Raw genomic sequence first — 19,184 nt, forward strand, 5'->3', positions numbered from 1 at the left:
AACGAGAGACCGATCCAGCCAGAAGCAGCAGCCTGGGAGACAGGATGTAGCAGGCCCATAGAAGGAGGCTGTCCAGAAACAGCCCCCTCTGTGTGCTTAGGAGCTAAGAGGGCCAGTGGGATCTGCCCATCCCAGCTACCTCTCCCAGTCCTTATGTGCCCAGGGGGGTCTGAAGGGATTTCTCAGTAAGCAGCTCCTCTCAGCCTACAACACCCCTCCCTGCTCAGTCACCTGTCAGCAAATGACCCTGAGAAGAAGGCACCCGATGGGACTACAGCTTGGAAACCTCAAGTCCCATACTGCTACACACTCGCTCCTCATAGGGCCTGATCCCTGCTCAAAGTCACCTTGTGGCTCTCCCCCAGCCAGGGGCGCAAGATCGGGCCTCCGGTCCCCGCCAGAGGGCGCAGCTGGCAGGCAGCAAGCAGCTGGCTTCGTGCAAGGGGGGGGAGCCGGGGGGGGGGCGGGGAGGGGCGGATGTCAGGCCTCAGTACTCTGCAGCCGCCAACTCCCTCCTCATCTCTCTGTAAGGAGAAGACCCAGGCTCCAGAAAGCAGGTTCAAGTCCCTAGACAGCCCATCCTGACACCCATGCACAGCAAGCAAACAGCCCTGACTGCTCAGCGAAGAGGGGGAGTGCCACTTGGCATGCAAACTTGTCAGCAGCTGTTCCTTCTGGTGGGGGGAGGGCATTAGGGACAAGGTTGTCCTCTTCTTTTGGGAACTTTGTACTGAACACCGGCTGGCTACACAGGAAGGGGTGTCATTTGAGGACCCTTTCTTTCCCTCTGAGGGCGTGACCTGAGCTGAGACGCAGGCAGTGAGACGCTGGCAGGCCGAGAAAGCAGCTGCGGAGCTGCAATGCTTGGGGAAGGATCTTGGTGGAGGGTTCCTTTCCCCAGGGACCGAGCTTCCTTTGGAGGGGCTGGAAACAGTCCCCCAGACCAGGATGGGGCAGGAAGAGGGGATGGGACAGCACCCTCAGCGGGCAAGGGTACCTTGTGTACTGCTCAGCTGGGGGGGGGGGGTGGTGTGTGTGTGTGTGTGTGTGTGTGTGTGTGTGTGTGTGTGTGTGCACGCGCGCGCGCGCAGAGAGGGTCTCGGTATGTGTTACTGAATAAACGAATTCCTAATACTGAATTACGAATCGGGACACCCCGACTCCCGTCCCAGGAGAGGACACCGCCTTGTGAACAGTGTCAGTCCCCAGTGTCCCCTGCACTTTCCGGGTCCAGGCAGCTGGTATGCTCAGGGAGGCAGCTGTGGTGCAGAGAAAGGGAACACTGGACTTGGAGTCAGAAGACCTGAGTGGGACCCCAGCCCTGACCTTCCAGCTGTGGGCCTCGGGCTAAGCCCCTTGGCTGCCAGGGTCCTCATCCGTACCACGTGAGCGTGATCTGCCTTGCCTGCCTCTCGGTGGGCTCCGTGAGGATGGGAGAGAGTAGGCACTTCGTAACTTGTCAAGTTGAAAACAAATGTACCTATATTTTTTCAAACAGTTCTGTAGGCAGAGCCCAGTAAGACAGGTGCCATAGGCAGATTTAGGAAAATGTGATACAGGAAAACACAATTCATACAAATCAGGAAGTGATTTATAAAAGGACCCAATTCACCGGCCCAGTGCACTGAGTCATGCTGGACCCGGATGAAGGACTCTGAGACACGGGGGACAGGAAAGCAAGGGTGGGGGAATCTCACTGAGGCCAGCAAGAGGAAATGCATTTGACTTACAGTGGGAGGCATTCTGAGTTGGATTAAAGGAAGAATTTCTGCCTAGCAAGGGGATGAAAGACCTTGATGGCTGAACCAGGAAACCCCAGGGAATCTTACCCCAGAGACCCTAACAAAGGCCCATACCTACAGGAGCTCAATCCAAAGCTCACGGGTACCTCGGGGTGTTAAAGCAAACCCAGGGAGGAGTCTGCCTTCCCACTGGCACACGGTCTGCCTGTGGCTCTGCCCAACTGTGGCCAGAAGGTGCTGGGCTGAGAGTGGGGGTGGGGAAGAACAGCCTCGAAAGTCAGAAGTGCCGATGTCCGCAGGGTCCCTGAACCTGCCCCAGAAAGCTAGAGCCCAAGATTTTATGTCACCTTGTGGCTTGTGTGTGTATGGTGGTGGGGGTAGACACCTCTGGGAGTGTCTTGCTCCAAGACCTGAAAACTGGATGATTACTGATTCAGAGGAAGAACTGTTTACAAAATCCTTTCTAGTTGAGCTCAGCCCACGTATCCGGGACAAGCCGGGGCTCTGCCAAGTCCCAGCTATTAGACCATGGTCTTGGTTTGGTGGGTCTCGCATTTCACCAAAGGGCAGGGCCAGCCTTCAAGACAACTGCAATCATCTACCTTGTGAATGATACGCCGCTGCCAGGTTTCATCTGTGACGGGAAAACCTGACGGCCCCTAGCACATGTCCAGAGTGTGGGCTGCTGGAGACGAGGCACCTGAGAATGGTGGGCCCGTCCTCGCCCAGTCCAGCTGATGGTACTGTGCTGCCAAAACAGAGCTCATGACACAGGGCACTTTAGGGCCAAGGAGAAGGGAGTCTGGGTTGACTGCTGTCAGGGCTCCCATTCCCAACCCCCAGCTCCCGGCAGATAGGAGGGCCAGGAACAGAAGACCCTGTGATATTCTTTGAAGGCAGGCCTGTGTTCATTCATCACAGTGGGTTTTACGGTTTTCTTGTTTTAAAGAATGTAAAGAAACTGAAAAGGGAATGAGTAGAGGGGCTATGTTGACAGGCTGATGCCAGAGGAAAAAGAGGTCAAGGTCATCACCCCTCCAACTCTTCCCTCGACCTCCACCTTGTCCGTATCATGCTTCTATCTGCCTTCATTAAACATTCCACAGCAGGGGCAACCGTGGTGGCTCGGTGGGTTAAACGTCTGACTCTTGATTTCAGCTCAGGTCATGATCTCAGGGGTTGTGAGAGCCAGCCCTGTGTCCAGCTCTGTGCTCAGTGGGGAGTCTGCTTCTCTCCCTCTTTCCCTCTCCCTCTGCCCCCACACCCCGACTCATGCATGCTCTCACTCTTAAAATAAATAAATCTTTAAAAAAAAAACCAACTCTCCTACAGCACTGGGTGCCCAGTGATGCTGGGTCCGTAATGCCAACTGGCTGTCAACAGTGGAGACTTTCACGGGTCCCTCTTCCTAGCCAGCCACGCACTCCTTGCTCATGGGCTCTGAAGAATGGCAGCTGGGCAGCCAAGGCCTTCCCGGGAAGAGAGCTGAGGACCCTGCTCTGCCTCTCTGTGCCCTCTGAAAGTAGGGCCCGCTATAAATCAATGCAGATGGTCAAATGTGAAAGGTCAGCATGGAAAGATATCCCTGTTCCTGCTCACGGAAGGAGAAATCCTCAGCTGTGAATTATTACAGCATGTCTCCAGGAGAGCAAGGAGGAATTGCATGCCTGCAGTCCGCCTGGCCACTAGGTCCCAGGGATCCTGGCTCTAACCTTCCTTTTAGAGCTTAGTGTGAAGGTGGGAGACCTAGAGAGGACCAGCAATTACATCCAACCTGGGAAAACGGTATGACACAGTAAATTAGGGTCAAATCAGCTCAGGGACCCAGATGCAGGGACAATCAATTTAATGTTATATATATACAGACAAATATATAGATATATATCTCTGTATATATATCTGCTGAAATTCAGGCTATTTCAGAAGAGTGAGGGAAGGAACACTTCAAACCTAGGAGAGGATTAAGAGAGTAATGCAATGACATTTCCTTTTCCCTGTCTCCATACACAAACCGAATATATTACAAAGGTACGAACTCAGCCCGATAGCAACAAGTCCGGACAAATCCAGGGATGCTGGGCTCATCTTAAACACTGCACAGGACATGTGGACAGTGCCTGCTCATGCACAGGGCTGACGGGAAAGACAGTGTCACAAACACTCCGGATGTCATTTACAGCGGTGCTACGGTCTTGTAAGATTGCAGTTTCTGCTTATTCTCTCAAAACCTAACCCGCTTCGCACCGTTGTGCGGCTGGTGCTGACGTCTGCATGTTGCCAAGGGCCTATCTTAGGTAGGGAACGCACGGGCCGCAGAACCGAGGACTTGGGACTAACGATTACGTGAATGATGGTCGAAGCTTCTGGTCAAATCACGCCCCCTCTGCAGAGCCAACTTCACTACTGGCTGCTCGGCAGCCCTCCCGTCACGTGTTAGAGGGGAACTTGGAGATTCGTGCGACCACGCAGATCAGTGTGAGGAGATAGCCCCAAACACCCAGAATGAACGTGCCTGAGGAAGGCTTTGTGGCTAGGACGATATTATGTGGAGATACCATCTCAAGGGAAAATAAATAGCTTGTTCTCTATCTTGATGCTCTTTTGTTATCAGTCCTGATTTGGGTCTGTGGATGTGTCTCCTCCTCACAGAGGACCAGGCTGGGGTTGGTGGGGAGGGGGGCAACGGGAGGAGTGGGGTGAGTGGTTAGCCGCCATCTGCTTATGGGGTAAATTCTGGAGATGGAGTAGCCCTGAGTGGGCCTCCGGCTGGTGGCCAAAGAAACTGGGCTTTGTTGGGAGGGTAAAGAAGGAACTTTCTGGAGTCACTGTCAGGTTCCCATTTCTCCCAGACCCCAAGAGTACTGAGGGACAGCCCTCGTTTGCATGTGTCTGAGGGAGGAGGGGGAGAGGGGGGGCCCCGGGAAAGGAAGGGCCATGATGTGGGTCACTGGGGCTTGTCTGGCGCAGGCTGAGCCAAATGGAACTGTCTGCCGGCCTCTAATAGCTTCACCAGCTCAAGGGACCTCGGCAGGCTGCCCGGCTCAGGCAGTGTCTCCTAGTTTAATCCTGAGAACGCCCCTTGCTTCCTTTTGATCTGGGGACTGCCTATGTCCCCGAGGCCCATCCAGCTCTATCCTGTCAAAAAAGAAACCAGTCTGGCTTTTCCCCCTGGGAACCCAGCCACCCTCTGTGCTGCTGGGCTGTGTGTGCTCACTCGCTCTTTCCCAGCCTGCCTGCCCTCAGCCACAGGCCTCGGTCCGAGCCTGCATCTTGTAAGTGAGCCCTCCCACTGCAGCCTCGCTGTGCGCTCCCCGCACTACATCCTGTCAAAAGAAAGCATCGTGAAACCCAAGGCCGGCACTGCGTATCTGTAGTGTTCGCAGTCATGAGGAAAAAGCACTGAAAGAATCTGGTAATCCCCTGTCCCAGTCAGGGGAGGTGGAGTGGGGGAAAGCCTCCTACTACTGTGGGCAAAATAGGGTCCGGAGGTGAGAGACACAAAGTTCTAGAAGCTATGGCTTCTAAAGGTGCCAGGCTGGCAAGGGAACTAATATGGACTGAGCACCTACTGTGCTTTTTCATGATCCTGACAACCTGGGCGATGGGTCCTATCACCGTGGGTTACAGATGAGGAAACTGAGGGCTATAGCAGGGAGGGAATGGGTCTCGGGAGTGTCTCTGACCAGACTGAACCCAGCTCTTGCTTCGACATCAAGGCAATTCCCAGCTGCTCTCCAACAGAATCCCGCTGCTCGGCTGTCCTTCCCTGCTTCATAGTCTGACAAGACACCTTATGTTTATCTCGATCTTTCTTTGCCTCAGACAGGTCACAAGGACAAGACACCAAACCTCCCCTGCTGGAGTGCCAGCTCCCCAAGACATGGGCTCTGTTGCCCTTTCCACCCTGGAAGCTCCCTGGTGGTGGCGTCTCCCTCATCAGACTGAGGCTCCTGGGGTTGGCCACGCTGGCCACATGAGATAGGGGACAGCATCTCTTCCAAAGGACTAGACCGCCCTCCTCTGTGCCACATCCCAGAACAAGCCTGGGTGGAACAAAGCAGGCAGGCAGGATGGCTGCGGTCAGGGTGGGGAGGAGAGGGCACTGTCAGACAGAAAGGAAGCCCTCCCATACGTGCGCCCACAGAGGGACTCTCTAGAACGTGTGCCCAGAGGCCTGGTCTTAGGCCCGAAAGAGCACTACGTTCTGTTGGGGGCCATCCTGCGGGGAGCTGGACTGCCCTAGGACCATCAGTGTTTACTGCCCCATTCCACTGCACGGAAACTCACTGCTCTGGGCTGCACAACCAGGGGGAATGGGTTGGGGGGCCCAAGGGGCAGCCCCTCAAGGACCTGGACGAAAGGCTTTCCACTCAAGCAGCCTGTCTTTAATGATTATAAAGGCACAGGAGTTTAATCCATTTTTGATGTAAGCACTAATAGCTCTGTGTCCTTGAAGTTCAAAGCGGGCGCATACATGTCACTAATTAGCCAAGCACAGAGCCATTCAGCTCCCTCTCATGTTTCTAATTAGGTCTTTAATAACAAACAAACTCCGACCTTACCAAGAGGCCCCCATTCATCAGACAGTCAAGGAGGGCGACTGCTTCCGTGTTTACGGCTGCTTCGGGCCGTTGGTTCTACGTGAACATGCTCTTAATCTCAGCCAGGACAGGCCTGTCCTCGGATCCATCTGTGAGGACAAAGACCCCTTCAGCCTGCCCTGGAGGGATGGACTTCCTGGCCTTGCTGGGAGGACCCGCCGCGGGCAGGACGGCTAGCTGCGGGCTGAGAACCCAGGCCAGCTCTCCTGGTCACCAGAGGAGGCAGGGGTGAGCTAGCCGGCTGGGCTCTATGTACACACTGCGAGGTGGGGACACCAGTGACAAAGTCACAGATCTGGTGCAAGGCTCTACATCTGGCAGGAAGCTGATGGTACCTGAGTCCACAGTTACACAATGGACTTGACTGAGGTAGCTGTCATTCATTACTACTAGGGCCTGGGGCTCACCCGGCTGGTAGATTCTGATCTGATGGGTCTGTAGTGCGGCCTGGATACCAGGAATTTAAAAAACTCTCCAAGGAGCGAGTTGTTGGCGACTCCAACAAGCAGCAAAGCTTCCGAAACACCGTGTTGGCCCCGGTCTCTCAGATCTGCTCACCGGCAGTAACTATCAACAGGTCTGCCTTTATTAATAAATACCATCCAGACAGCCGAACCCTAAATGTTTAATCAGCCACACCCACGGATGGAAATCTGACCAGTTTCTTTCAGTGATACCCTAGATTCTGGAAACATTTCTGTCCCTCTCACTGCCTCCATACATGGGGAAAAAAATGCAGCACTGACTGGTTTCAAACACATTCTCATCACCTGGAAGCCCCTGGCTTTCTCTCTAGTCACTTTTCTTAGCTCTTAAGGCACTGTCACTATCACCTGCTGCCCCCCTCCCATGACAAGGGATCGAGAGCTGTGGAAACAGCGTCCACCTCGAGCTACAGAGTTGAAAGGTCCTTAAGCACCCTCCAGTCTGAAGCCCTGAAATCACCCAGCCTGCTGAGTGTTGGAACCAGACTGGAATTGAGTCTTTCCGATTCCCCACCCTTTGATGCTCTCATCCTCTTTAAAGAAAATTGTTTAGGGCGCCTGGGTGGCTCAGTGGATTGAGCCTCTGCCTTCGGCTCCGGTCATGATCTCAGGGTCCTGGGATCGAGTCTCGCATTGGGCTCTCTGCTCAGCGGGGAGCCTGCTTCCTCCTCTCTCACTCTCTGCCTGCCTCTCTGCCTACTCGTGATCTCTGTCAAATAAATAAAATCTTTAAAAAAATTGTTTATCATCCTGTTTTTTTTTTTTAAGATTTTATTTTTTTATTTGACAGATAGCACAAGTAGGCAGAGAGGCAGGTAGAGAGGAGGAAGCAGGCTCCCTGCTGAGCAGAGAGCCCGATGTGGGGCTTGATCCCAGGACCCTGGGATCATGACCTGAGCAGAAGGCAGAGGCTTTAACCCACTGAGCCACCCAGGCACCCTTTATCATCCTTTCTTATCTGATTAATCCCCAAGGCAACCTCGCCCCCTAGGAAGGTGAGAGAGATACAGGGGAAGCCTCAGAGCTGTTTCTGTCCCAAGATCGGAGCACTGACAGCTGTTGGGGCCGGTTCCCGAACCCAGTGTAACCCTCCAGAGAGTCATATTCACGCCAGGTCGTTGGGAAGATGCTGAGATCTCAGGGGCTGCCTCCATGGAAGGTTTCAGGACTGAAGACTACTGGGTCCACAACAGTCTGGACCCAGAAAAGTCAAACAGTGTGGCCAAGGATACATGGCAAAACTGGATCCTCCAACATTGGTCCAGGTTTTCTGGTTTGGCTGCCGTGCTGTGACCTTTCCTGGAGGCGGGGTTGACACTGCCAGACCCTTCCACCTGGGTCGTTGCCTCACGGAGGCCTGACTCCAGGGCCTCCTGGGTCCCACGTGTCTGTAAGACTCTGCCTCTCTTTCCCCCAAGGCCTGAAAAGCCAACCGTCTGGCAGGTTATAGTCAGAAACGACTTCCAGAAAGAGAGAAGAAAGTGGGGCTGCGCAGCCTTTGCCTCCCACAGTGCTCTACCACAGGCGCACAGGTCTGCACTGATTGCTTACCACAGACCTGGACAGACCGTTTTATTAATATTAATAAGTAACCAGGAACAAAGGGCCCCTTTATTTTTAGCTTTCTCTAATTGCGTAGTAATTACTCATCTACAAAACAAATGAGCCCCTGCTCCCGGTTGCCATAGCACCGGGAGCCCAGCCTCCCTGAAAGACGATTGGCCGAAGGTCCCGCTGCTCCCGCCTCCTGCCCCGCCCCTCCACAGCCATTGGTCCAAAGCAAAGCCCCAGCAACTGGGCGGCCAATCCGCTCCCAGCCCCGGGGCTAGGCTGGGCTTCCCAGCGACCTTCCAGATTCAGTCCTCACGGCTCTCAGGAAGGGATGTTGACTCATCCCTAAGGGGAACGAGAGCGGGTCTGTCCTGCCCAGAGACAAGGCCGAGAGCCTCCCTTGCTCCATCTTCTAGTTTCTTTTGGGCAGTGGCTAACTTCCTTCAGTCCTCTATTAGCTAAAGGCTCCTTTCAACTAATTTTTATTTTCAATTTTATTTTCCTTTTCAACTAACCTTCAGGCTGGCTCCTTTACCCGACCACGCCTCCTCTGGGTCTCCTTTGTCTGCCTGTGGTCTGAAAAGGATTCAGGGACTGGAAGCCAGATCAGAAATGTCAGCCAAAGCCAGACAGCACCATGACCTTAAGTTTGCAACAGCAGAAGCAGGTGCAAAATGTGCATATAATGCTTCCTGAGGCCTCTTGTAAATGGTTTTGGCTTCTCTCTTCCCCGGAGGACACGAGAATTAAGTTGATGGGCTGCTGTGGTTTGCCCTTGAGTATGTGTTAAAAATGCAGACCTCTGCTCACAAATCGGAAGGGCTGGCACCACAGAGCTTCCGCTAACATGGCTGAGAGCACAGATGCAGTGAGACAGACCCAGGTTCCGGTCTTGTCTTTACTACCTCTGACAAGCGATCCAAGCCACAGTTTTAAGATTTAAAAAAAATGGGAATGGGAATGACAGTGCACTCTTCATAGGATTAGGAGAATTAGATGGGGTAAGGCAGGTGGGCTGAGCACAGCACTTGGCTCACTCATAATGCAGAAGTTATTATGAACATATTACTTTTATCATCACCATGTATTAAAATTGGCTGGGAAGTGTCTCTAGGATTCTATCAACCACTTGGAAGATTTCTTTCCCTTCCAGGACCTTGCAGGCGAGTATAAATGTTGAGATAATGGCTGGAACCCTCCTATTCATGACACAGACTGGATTTCACCGTGGCTCCCCCATCCTGAGAGATCTAATTCCAAAAGCCAATCACAGCTGTTCAAAAGCATTATTTGCCCACCTCCTGTTCTGCAGAATTCCAAGCTGGCAAGGGGAGACCTTTTTATTAATATTTATAATAAGCATCCAGGGACAAAGGGCCCCTTTATTTTCTGCTTTCTCCGATTGCAAAATAATTAGTCATCTACACTAAGAATGAGGCTGACTTTGCCTCCTGGAGTCTGGATGGTTTATATTGTTGGAGAAGGCGGGCACCACTCGGAGATATATGCAAAACATGTTCCATAGAGTCAGAACCCCGCCTTTCATCCAGAAGACCTCACCAGTCAGGAAGGAGACCGAGGACACGGTGTTGTTTCGAGGAGGGGCACCTGGGTAGGGCTAATCAGGTGTGGCTTCCTGGCAGTCTGAGCCAATCTGAATGGAGGGAGCAAAGACAAGGACAGAGGGAGGTTGACTGGCAGTGGCTGCCATGAGGGCCCAGGAGTGGGGACCAACAGCCCCAGGTAGGGAATGAATAACAACTTGTTGGCAGAAGGGAAGGAGAGTCACAGAAAACTAAGGTGGAGCCCTGTGAGGAAATGCCCTCTCGTGTCAGCCCTGCTCCTTGTTCCAGGTCACCAAGCCAACCCCAGCCCCAGGACTTAGGGAGGGGTCCAACTCTGTCTGTGGGACCGCTGCCAGGCTGCTCTTCCTTAGCTCGTTTCGTCCTTACCAAGCTCCACTGCCATGAGGCATACAAACCTCTCCCACCAACATGACCATAGGGATCGGGTTTTCAAGGTCTCCAAGAATCCAGCCTGCCTTGACCTCATCAAGCCTCTACCCCCACTGCCCACCGGACAGTCACCCACTGTCACCCCAGCATGGGATGCTCGTCTCCTGCCAACCAATCAGCCAAGTCCTCTCGCCTGCAATGCCCTCTCATCTTCCATCGCAAATCCTGCAGGGCCCATCTGTGTCCAGCCTCCCGTCTGAGCCTCCCCGGCTGCTGCGCGCTCGCTGACCGGTGGCCGTGCATTCTCACCGAAGACCAGCTCTTCTATCAGTCGCGTGCTGTGTCCTCCCCCAAAAGACTGGGAGCTTGTGGAAGGCCAGGCCGTGCCCTGAAATTCTGTTTCCCACCCCCGACCCCAGCACGGTGCTGAGCCCAGAGTTCATCAGCTCATGGTAAGAGCTAAAGGCGTGAAGCCACTCTTCCTAGGCAGTGACAGGCAAACGTTTATGGAGCATCGACTCTGCATACTCTGCCACTTGGCCTCCTGCTTTCAGTCCCATGTCCCTAGTCCACCCTGCTGTCAAGACTTGGCTAACATACAAATCTGATGTCACTTCCCAGGTTCAGGCCTCTCTCAGGCTCCCAGCTGCCTGCGTGAAAGCAGCAGCTTCACCTGCGGCCGCCCCCGACCCGGGGCCCCCATCCGCCCCCAGTGCATTTTACTCTCCCGCTGCTGTGAACCGTTTGCAGGGCCTCAGAGTCACCTCTCTGCTTTGGGTTCTGGGGGCTTTGCACATGCTGTTCCCTCTGGTCCTTGGGGAACTCCTATTATTTGTCCTTTAGAAGTAGAAAGAGTCACTCCCCTGTGAAACCTTCCCTGACTTCCCAGACAAAGCCAACTACATCCTCCTCCGTGCCCTTTCTGTGACTGGACGTTTGCCATCATACCAGAAGTACCCGTTAGCCTCCACACTAGGCTGGGAAACGCTCAAGGGCAGGGATTGTGCTCTGGATTCATCTAGGAGATCCCAGGGCTGTAGTGGGCTTCGTACTTGCCCACCCAGCAGCATTCTCCCTTCCCCTCTATATCTGCACCCAGACTGTCCTTTGGGACTCCATCCTTCTCCTGCTAGTTGGCTCAGAGGGGGCTGGATCCTGCCCTCAGTGACTGGTTCTCACAAACCAGGCCTCAGCCAAGCAGCACAAAGCTCGGGACTTCTGCTAGAATTCAGGACCATCTGATGACGGTCTCTTCCTCTAGGCAGGTTGGCATGAAGCAGGAAACTGTTGCGACCATTTTGCTACTGTAGGAAAGCCAACATCAAGACAATATGGAAGCAAAGAGGAGGACAAAGCCAAGGAAACCGCAGAGAAAGAGCCCAGTGGCCGACACACGAAGCCCACTCTTCCACGGATGGGAGCCCAGCTCCTGGGATGCTGGCCAGTAAGTGCCCCATGACATTCAACCATGCTGAGTTGGGTTTTCTGACCCAGTCCAAAGCACCCTGACTCAAGTCTAGCACACTGCCTGCCGCAAGAACTAATAACTACTTTTGTTACCCACTTACTACATATCTGCTGAACTAAATTCCGTGGTAGATGCGCCCTGGGCCCAGTTCTGAAATCTATAACTGAGAGACGGGCCTGTGAGATCTAGGGGCCTGAGTCCTTGGCTGACACAGCGAGGGCCCCGAGGCTCCTGGGCATTTCCAGCACACCCCACATGTCGGGGGCATCTGGGTAGCAGGTGACCTCTTCATGAACAAACACCGTCTCTCTGCAGGACTGTTAAAGGAGGTCAGAGACCTGGGTTCAAGGTCAGGGTTCTTCATCCTTGACCAAAGCCTTGCTCCCCGCGTAACCAGCTGGGTGACTTTGGTAAGTAATGCAATCATTCTGCAGATCTGCTTTCTCTTCAAAACCAAACACATAACACCAGGCCAAAAACCTCTGCCTTCCTGCCTGTCTCCTGGGCTAGCTGGGGTCAGAGACGTGGTCAGCTGACCTCTGCAGAAACGTAAGGAGTCACGACACACCGAGGCCCGTGCTCCTTTGATGACTCTCACCACCATGTGGGTTCATCAGCTTTTGGGGCTCTCCACACCCTTAAGTGGCCTGACCCAGCCCAGGATGCCAAGAGGGGCTCCCTGTGCTCTTACGGGGTGTCCAAGGACAGCACCACACTTTCCACCTTCCTCTAGATGGCAGGGCCTGGGATCCTGAGCCAGTGTGAGAGGACCAGCTCAGCGGGACGAGGTGTCCCCTCCGAAAAGAATCCCACGGATTTAAAAGACCCTTAATATCCCCCCCACTCCGTTCACTTTAGGATTAACTTCTACTGAGGTCTGGGCTTCAAGGCCAGTCGCTAATTGCACTAGAGCTGATTTATCAAGTGCACGGTGTTTCTATTACAAAATTATTGATCCCGGCCGATGTATTTTATCCTCAAGAGGGTTGGTCCAAAAGCCCCTGGAAAAAGAACGAAGCAGAGGTCAGCCACGGGCAGCTCCACGTATTATTATAAATTCACTGGGTCTACTGAAATCCAAGGTCTCTCAGTGGCTAAAGACCCGGCCCTCCCAGAAACGAAGATTTTAGTGACAAACTGAGAAACGAGCTGCCCATCCCCAGGACACGAGGCGGCGGACCGAGAGGTAAGCTTGGCTAGCTGCGGCAGCTGCTTGTAACGGGTCAGGGATCTGCCCTCCCTCTGGGCAGCCATGCTGGCTCCGCGCCGCAGCCACAGATGGGGGCTCTTTCCCAGCGAGATGCGTCCCCATGACCCTACCCCCAGTTGGGCCGTCCCGGGACCGCCATCCCGTGAGAACGCTTGCTGCTAGCACAAACAAGGGATGATGGCCCTACAGCTCCCCTTCCTGCACATCGGAGCCTGCTGAAGGAGACGCAGAAAAGCCATCTTCAGAAAGGGAGGCAGCACATAGATCCGTTTTCCTTTTCATGCGAAGCTGACAGTGTGGGAAGCAATGCATCATGGGAAATAGGGATTCTCAGCAGGAGGGATCTGGATTCTCAGACCACTGGAGGCAAGACATGTTGTCTGCCTTTATATTCCTCGGCACCTGGCACAGAGCAGATCTTCAACGCCTGCTTGTTGAGAGCAACATCCAGGAACCCTAAACTGTATGCCACAAAGGATGCTAGTAATTCCCGGATCCCTCCAGCAGCTGCAGGAGTGTGTGCGGGACGCTGTTGTTCATGTCCCCCGGACCCCAGCACATGTAAGGTGAAGGGCGTCATGGGGAACATGGAAAACACCCAGGAGGGGAGGGGTGGGATGGGCAGGCCTGCTTCGTGCGTCCCTGCATCTACTCTCCTTTATGGTTCAAGTTCAACTGTTTCCTTTCCCTCCTAAGTTGAATTTTACTTTTGTTCGTTGTACCTACTGGAACTGAAATGGTTAGAATGTTTAGTCACAGCATAGCAAAGCCATTCTCTGAGCAGAGCCAGACCCCGGATTTAGGCCAATAAAGGGGATTTCCGCTCCTCTGCCTTCTGTCCTGCCCTCCTTCCACCTCAGCAGCCTGCATCAGTAGGCAGCTTCAGCAGCCCTGGAAGCCTACTGCTTCCAGACAGTCCCCTCTGCCTCCCCCCACCCGCCCCTGCAGGATGGCTCTTCCCAGATTTCCCTTCCTGGGCCTTGGGGGCCTCCTTCTGTCCAGTGGCTGACGGGCCCGCTCACTTGCAATCCTTGTTCATGCTGACGCAGCCACCGACCTCTTGCCACCATTCCACTGTCACACACACTCTTCTGGGAACGCCACGGATGCCGTGACGTCCTGGGCTTCAGTCTCCCACAACAGATAACTTATCCCCTGAAGGCTCGGGTCCCATGGCGTCCTCCTGTGGCTTTAGGTCAGAGCCACCAATTAGCCTGACTAAAGAGCAGGGCCCAGGCAGCAACTACTACTTCACAGCCCACCAGTTTGTAAAGATGGGGGCCATCTCCGAAAGCTCGGAGAGACCTCTGGTACTCTGGTATGGCTTGTCCCCACAAATGTAGGGGAGACGGCGTGTCCAGGGACACGGACTGCCCACGCCCCTGAGCCGAGGGCAGAGCTGCCGGACTGGGGAATCTTGCTGGCAAGGTGGAGGGAAACTGCGGCCTTCTCTCTGAATGTCACGAATGAACCCCTTCCCTCTCGTCCCCTTCCCTCCTCCCCCCACGGAGCTGCGCCGATAATCTCCACACTAGGAAGATTGCCACTCTGACGCCACTTGCCCCCCTCCCACCCCCACCCGTTCCTTGGAGGGCACACGTAAAGGCTTCTCCTTTATCTTCACCAACCGTAAGAACAGATGCTAACCTTCGCCAGGACCCAACGCATTCCCTGTCTGCAGACCCAGGATCGTTAAGATCGGAATCCCCTTCCCTACCACGTCTCACTTCCTCTCCGCCCTGGGGACCAGACCATGCAGACAGGACCGCCACGTGGACCTGTTCCCCTCAACAGGCCGGACGTGAGCTGGCAAAGGACCCAAGGCATTGAGGGCCTGGACGAGCCTTGCCGGCGGACCTTGCCAAAGAAGAGAAGACCTGCTCTGGTCAAGAACCCTACGAGGAAGATGAGAACAAGGATGAACGGTCAGACTCCTTCCGATCCCAGTTCTGTTCACAGACACGGTCGCCAGCGAGCTCAGTGAGGAAGGCTAGAGCTGGGGGTGGTGGCCCAGTGCTGGACTGGGGGAGCGGGGAGCGTGAGGGGAGGTGGTGGTGGCTGATGGCGAGAACATGGATCCAAGCCCCTTGGCAACATTGAAAATATGGAGCCCCCTGTCTTCCTGGTCCCCCGCGCTGTCCTGCCAGCAGCCGTGCTGGGCCGGGCTGTCAGAGACCCTGTAATATCAACTCAACAATGCATGTTCTAGGGCTACGGCTAATACCAGGACATCTACTACAGTGCATGCATTTAGTTCAGTCCCACAGAGACATACACTCTAAGAACAGGCAGGGGAGGTGTGAAATGTTTTACTGGACAACAGGTGTTTTGGAGTCGTGACTAATAAAAAAAAAATCGAAAACGAAAGTGTACAAAAAAAAGACATTTCTCGAGAGTTGGATATGAGTTTGTTTCTTGAACTGTTTTCATCTGAACAAGCAAAAACATGCAAACCAGCTGGTACTAACAGGAAGCTGGACACTGAGAGAGGATTAATAGGTGTGGACAAACCTTCCCGCTGAGCGTGCTCAGAAGAGTGTTTGAGAGGAGGTGTGCAGATCCTAGTGTAAGAGAGGCGGGAAAGTATGCCTCAGAGACACTCTCTCACCGCAGCCCCAACCAAGCAAGAGAAAAGACAACAGAAACATGACTCTCGCACTCACCACCACCGTCAGGAGCTCATGTTACTAGACTGGAATAAAGCTGGCAAGTATAAAGTACAGTAAGGGGTCCTGGCTGGGGCCGGAGACGGGCTGGGGGGGCGGGCAGGGGGCTCAGAAGCTCTTCGACTGACACACAGACCCACCCCGTAAATGTCACCCGGAAATAAAACAGCCTGAGCATCCGAACCACTCCCCTCACCTGTGTGTGTGTGTGTGTGTGTGTGTGTGTGTGTGTGTGTCAGGGGGTGGCTGACCGAACTGGACTTAGGTTTGGGTGGGACGGGATGAGGCCATCAGAACTGAATGAATACGATCAAAATAAACAAACAAACTCTCGACTGAGCACAAGAAAAGATGACGTTTCAGACTACCGGGTGAAGGTAAAAGAAAAGTGACCACTGATAGTGAAGTCATCTAGGAGTCGGCAGGGACCTCGCCCGGCGGGGGGGTCTCCTGAGCCCTGCTCACCTCAGGTCCTGCATGAATTAGGAAAAGGCGGGCAGGCTGGCCTCGAGGAGTCAGCTGAGGTGGGTGCAGAGCTCAAGGCCCCCCTGGACCTCCTACCCTGACACCATAGCCCTGACAGATACAAGTTGCCAACCTGAGCGAAATCCGAGTTGCTCCCCCGCCCCACCCCCACCCCTACCCCACGGCCCTCGGCCCTCGGCAGCTGCTTCTACCTCAGGAAGCTCCCCTGGTACATCAAAATATGGAAGGAGGAAAAAAAAAAAACAAAACTGTGGAGCTGGACAAAAACGAAAGGCCCAATAGGGCCTTTCACACGATGCCTGATCCCTAGACCAAGCCTGACAGCCAGCCCCGTGGGGAGCGGAGGCCACGCTTCCTGCGGTTTGGAGTCCCCTGCCAGGTTCGGGGAGTACCAAGCTCAAGGTCGGTACTCCACAGACTCCCTGTACCAGCTTCTTCCTATAAGACGAAGTGCCTGGGCTTGTGATGCCCTCCAATAGCTGAAGCCACTTGCTTGGGGGGCTGAAGGAACACCCCCGTCCCCCGGGAAGGAGCTGGCATGGGAGTGGGGTGCGCAGGGTTGCAGGGGAAGGGAGAACCGGGCAGTCAGCCTTGGGCGATCACCTGCTGGCCTGGGCTGATGCACAAACGCAAACCAGTCTGTGCCGTCCCTCTCACGTGTTTGCCAAAATGCCACGGAGGGGCCACCGCAACAGGTAAATAACTGGCCGTCTCACCAGGCTCGGAGTCCAGGTTATGTTCTAGAGGGAGGGAGGGGACAGTCCTTACAGGCCAAAATGCGTTAAAAGAAAGACAGGCCGAGATCTTCTTTCCCCAACCTTGTAACCCTGCTCCAGGTCCAAAGACTGGGATGGGGGTGAGGGGCTGAGCTACCCTGTCTATACGGAGGCAGGTGTCTTCCAGCCCAGGCGGTGTTCTGACTTTGGCAGGCACGGTCTAGTTGTCGCCCTGGGGCTCACCCCAAGCCCCTGACCCCCAGGCAGTACTGCCGGGTGCCCTGTGGCCTCCTGGCCAAGCCTGCACCCTTGGGGCCAGGCACCTCGGAGTTGAGGATTTACTCCTTGCACTAACCTAGGCTGGTGTGGGGCAGGTGGTCTGGGAGCACGCTCCTGAATAGAATTCACTAACAGTGCAGCGATGAGCATGGCTGACCTCGAATGGCCCCGGGGAGTCTTGGCTCCCAATGGAAATGGCTACAAATAAAACACCACTAATCCTGGAAAAAAAAGTGTGGTTGGAGATGGCTCTGGAGTTTGGGGTTAGGAGTTGGGGAGGGATGGGTGGGACTCCCGCCTAGCTCTGGGGGGTCCGTGAGAGGGTAGGGGTGGCGGAGGGGGGCACGGGCCACAGGGAGACCGCTCTCTGACTTGCGAAGAACCCCATGCTGCCCTTTAAACTTGCCATGAAGTCAAGGAGAATGGGGGTGGGGAGAGAGGCAGGGTTAATTTCGGGTTAAAGTTTAGTTTCATAATCCAAGTCATAATAAGAAAGAAACTGAACGGAGAAAACAACCAACAACACTCAAAAATCTCGAGTTTTTTTTCTGTCATCCCCCCCACCAGGCACAGGTAGGACAGAGGCTTGTTTGTAACGATACCAAAAAGCACTCAAGTTAAAAAAACCAAACAGAACAGGGAGACACCAGGCAGTGGCGCGCCTGCCCCCAGGGCAGGGGCACCAGGGGACACTGGCCAGAGGGCAGGTGGAGGCCGCTGGAGGCTGAGCAGGTGCCCAGCTCTCTGGCTAATTGGCCTTCAGCAGCCCCCAGAGAGCTCCTGGCCCCTCCAAACAAATCCCCAGTGGGTGATTCCGGGGAGTGGCTCCTTTGTAGCTCGAGGCAGTGCCAGTTTGCATGGAACGGATTTTTACTGATGTTTCTAAAGGGCCTCACTGTGCCAGTCTCTTACCACTGAGGGTTTGGGTTTTGGCATTTGCCCTCTGGGCTTTGAATGCCCCATTTCCTGGTACCCCACCAGTACCTCCCGCCCCCCACCCTCCTCAGAGCCCTGTTCCTAACTGCTCCCCGGGGTGCTCTGCGGCCCTGTCCCCGGGGCATGGTGGGGAGAGTCTTGGAGGAGCAGGGGCCCCTCCGCGGCTGGGGCGCGGATGCCAGGTGGCCTCCCAGGGAGCCCGGCACACAACGGCAGCCCAGCTTGCTTAGCAAGGCGGGGAGCATCTGGGGGAGAGGGACAGAGGCCGCTCTGGGGCCTGTGTCCTGGACACACCAGCTCCAGTCTGACCCACAGGGCTGCTGGGCAAACGCTCCCACCTCACCTGAGGGGCTCTAGATCTCCTAAGAGACTGGGTTTAGAGACCAAAGGACCAGGGCAGTTTTGTGGGAGAGAAAAAACCCCAGTTCCCTTGGCAGGTGGAGTCTAGGAACTCTCTGGTCTCTGCTCTAAGGAGAGCCTGGGAGGCAACAGGGGCTTCAAGAAATCACTCCCTTTCACAGAGGTTGGGACTGGCCCTACTTCCGGCCTCCGGGGACCAGGGTCTGAGCTGAATCAGCAAGACCACCTGCCAGGTGCAGCAGGGGCCTGGAGGCCAGGAGCCTCCCTCGCACAACCGGGATCTTCTCTGGCTAGGTCAGAGGCCCAAGGAAGGGAGCCTCATGAAGCAGTGAAAGCCAACGAGGGAAATGCGTGGGTGCCCTGAAGCCGGCTGTCGGGTGAGGGGCCATCCAAAGTAAAAAACAAGGTCACTGCTCTTTTTTCGAGGACAGAATAAGACTCTACCTTTGGTTTGCAGTCCTGCGACTGATCTGCACTGGGAGCTGCCCCCGGGGTGGCAGGGCCTCGCCCGCGCCCCCCTGTCCCCACCCTCTGGGCTGTGGTGACAGTAGTGGACAGACGCAGCCACACAGATCCAACAGGGCCTTTACCTTCCCCCGCACACTGGGGCATGCCTGGGAGCGCCTGCCCCGTACACCTCCCTACCTGATCCTCTTGCAGCCGCCACCGCCGCCGCCGCCACTGGTCCGTAAGCCGCTGCCGGGAAGCCTGGTGGGGAGAGACGAGCTG

The 19,184-nt window shown here is 54.9% G+C and overlaps 1 protein-coding gene across 6 annotated transcripts in view; it reads right to left on the reverse strand.

Annotated features, from left to right (window-relative positions):
* The window catches only part of MSI2 (musashi RNA binding protein 2), a 389,833-nt gene that overhangs the window by 12,001 nt on the left and 358,648 nt on the right, over positions 1-19,184 (reverse strand). For 3 of the 6 annotated variants that reach the window (XM_045983866.1, XM_045983865.1, XM_045983867.1), the window contains exon 11: positions 19,101-19,163. The exons of 1 other annotated variant lie outside the window; for it this stretch is intronic. In XM_045983866.1, the coding sequence (XP_045839822.1) occupies positions 19,101-19,163 (63 nt within the window). Of the gene's footprint in view, positions 1-15,523; positions 15,574-19,100; positions 19,164-19,184 lie in introns of all 6 variants that reach the window. 2 more of the 6 variants (XR_006815826.1, XM_045983868.1) reach the window with 1 other exon arrangement.

The sequence above is a fragment of the Meles meles genome, chromosome 18 (genome assembly GCF_922984935.1).
Source record: "Meles meles chromosome 18, mMelMel3.1 paternal haplotype, whole genome shotgun sequence".
NCBI classification, from domain to species: domain Eukaryota; kingdom Metazoa; phylum Chordata; class Mammalia; order Carnivora; family Mustelidae; genus Meles; species Meles meles.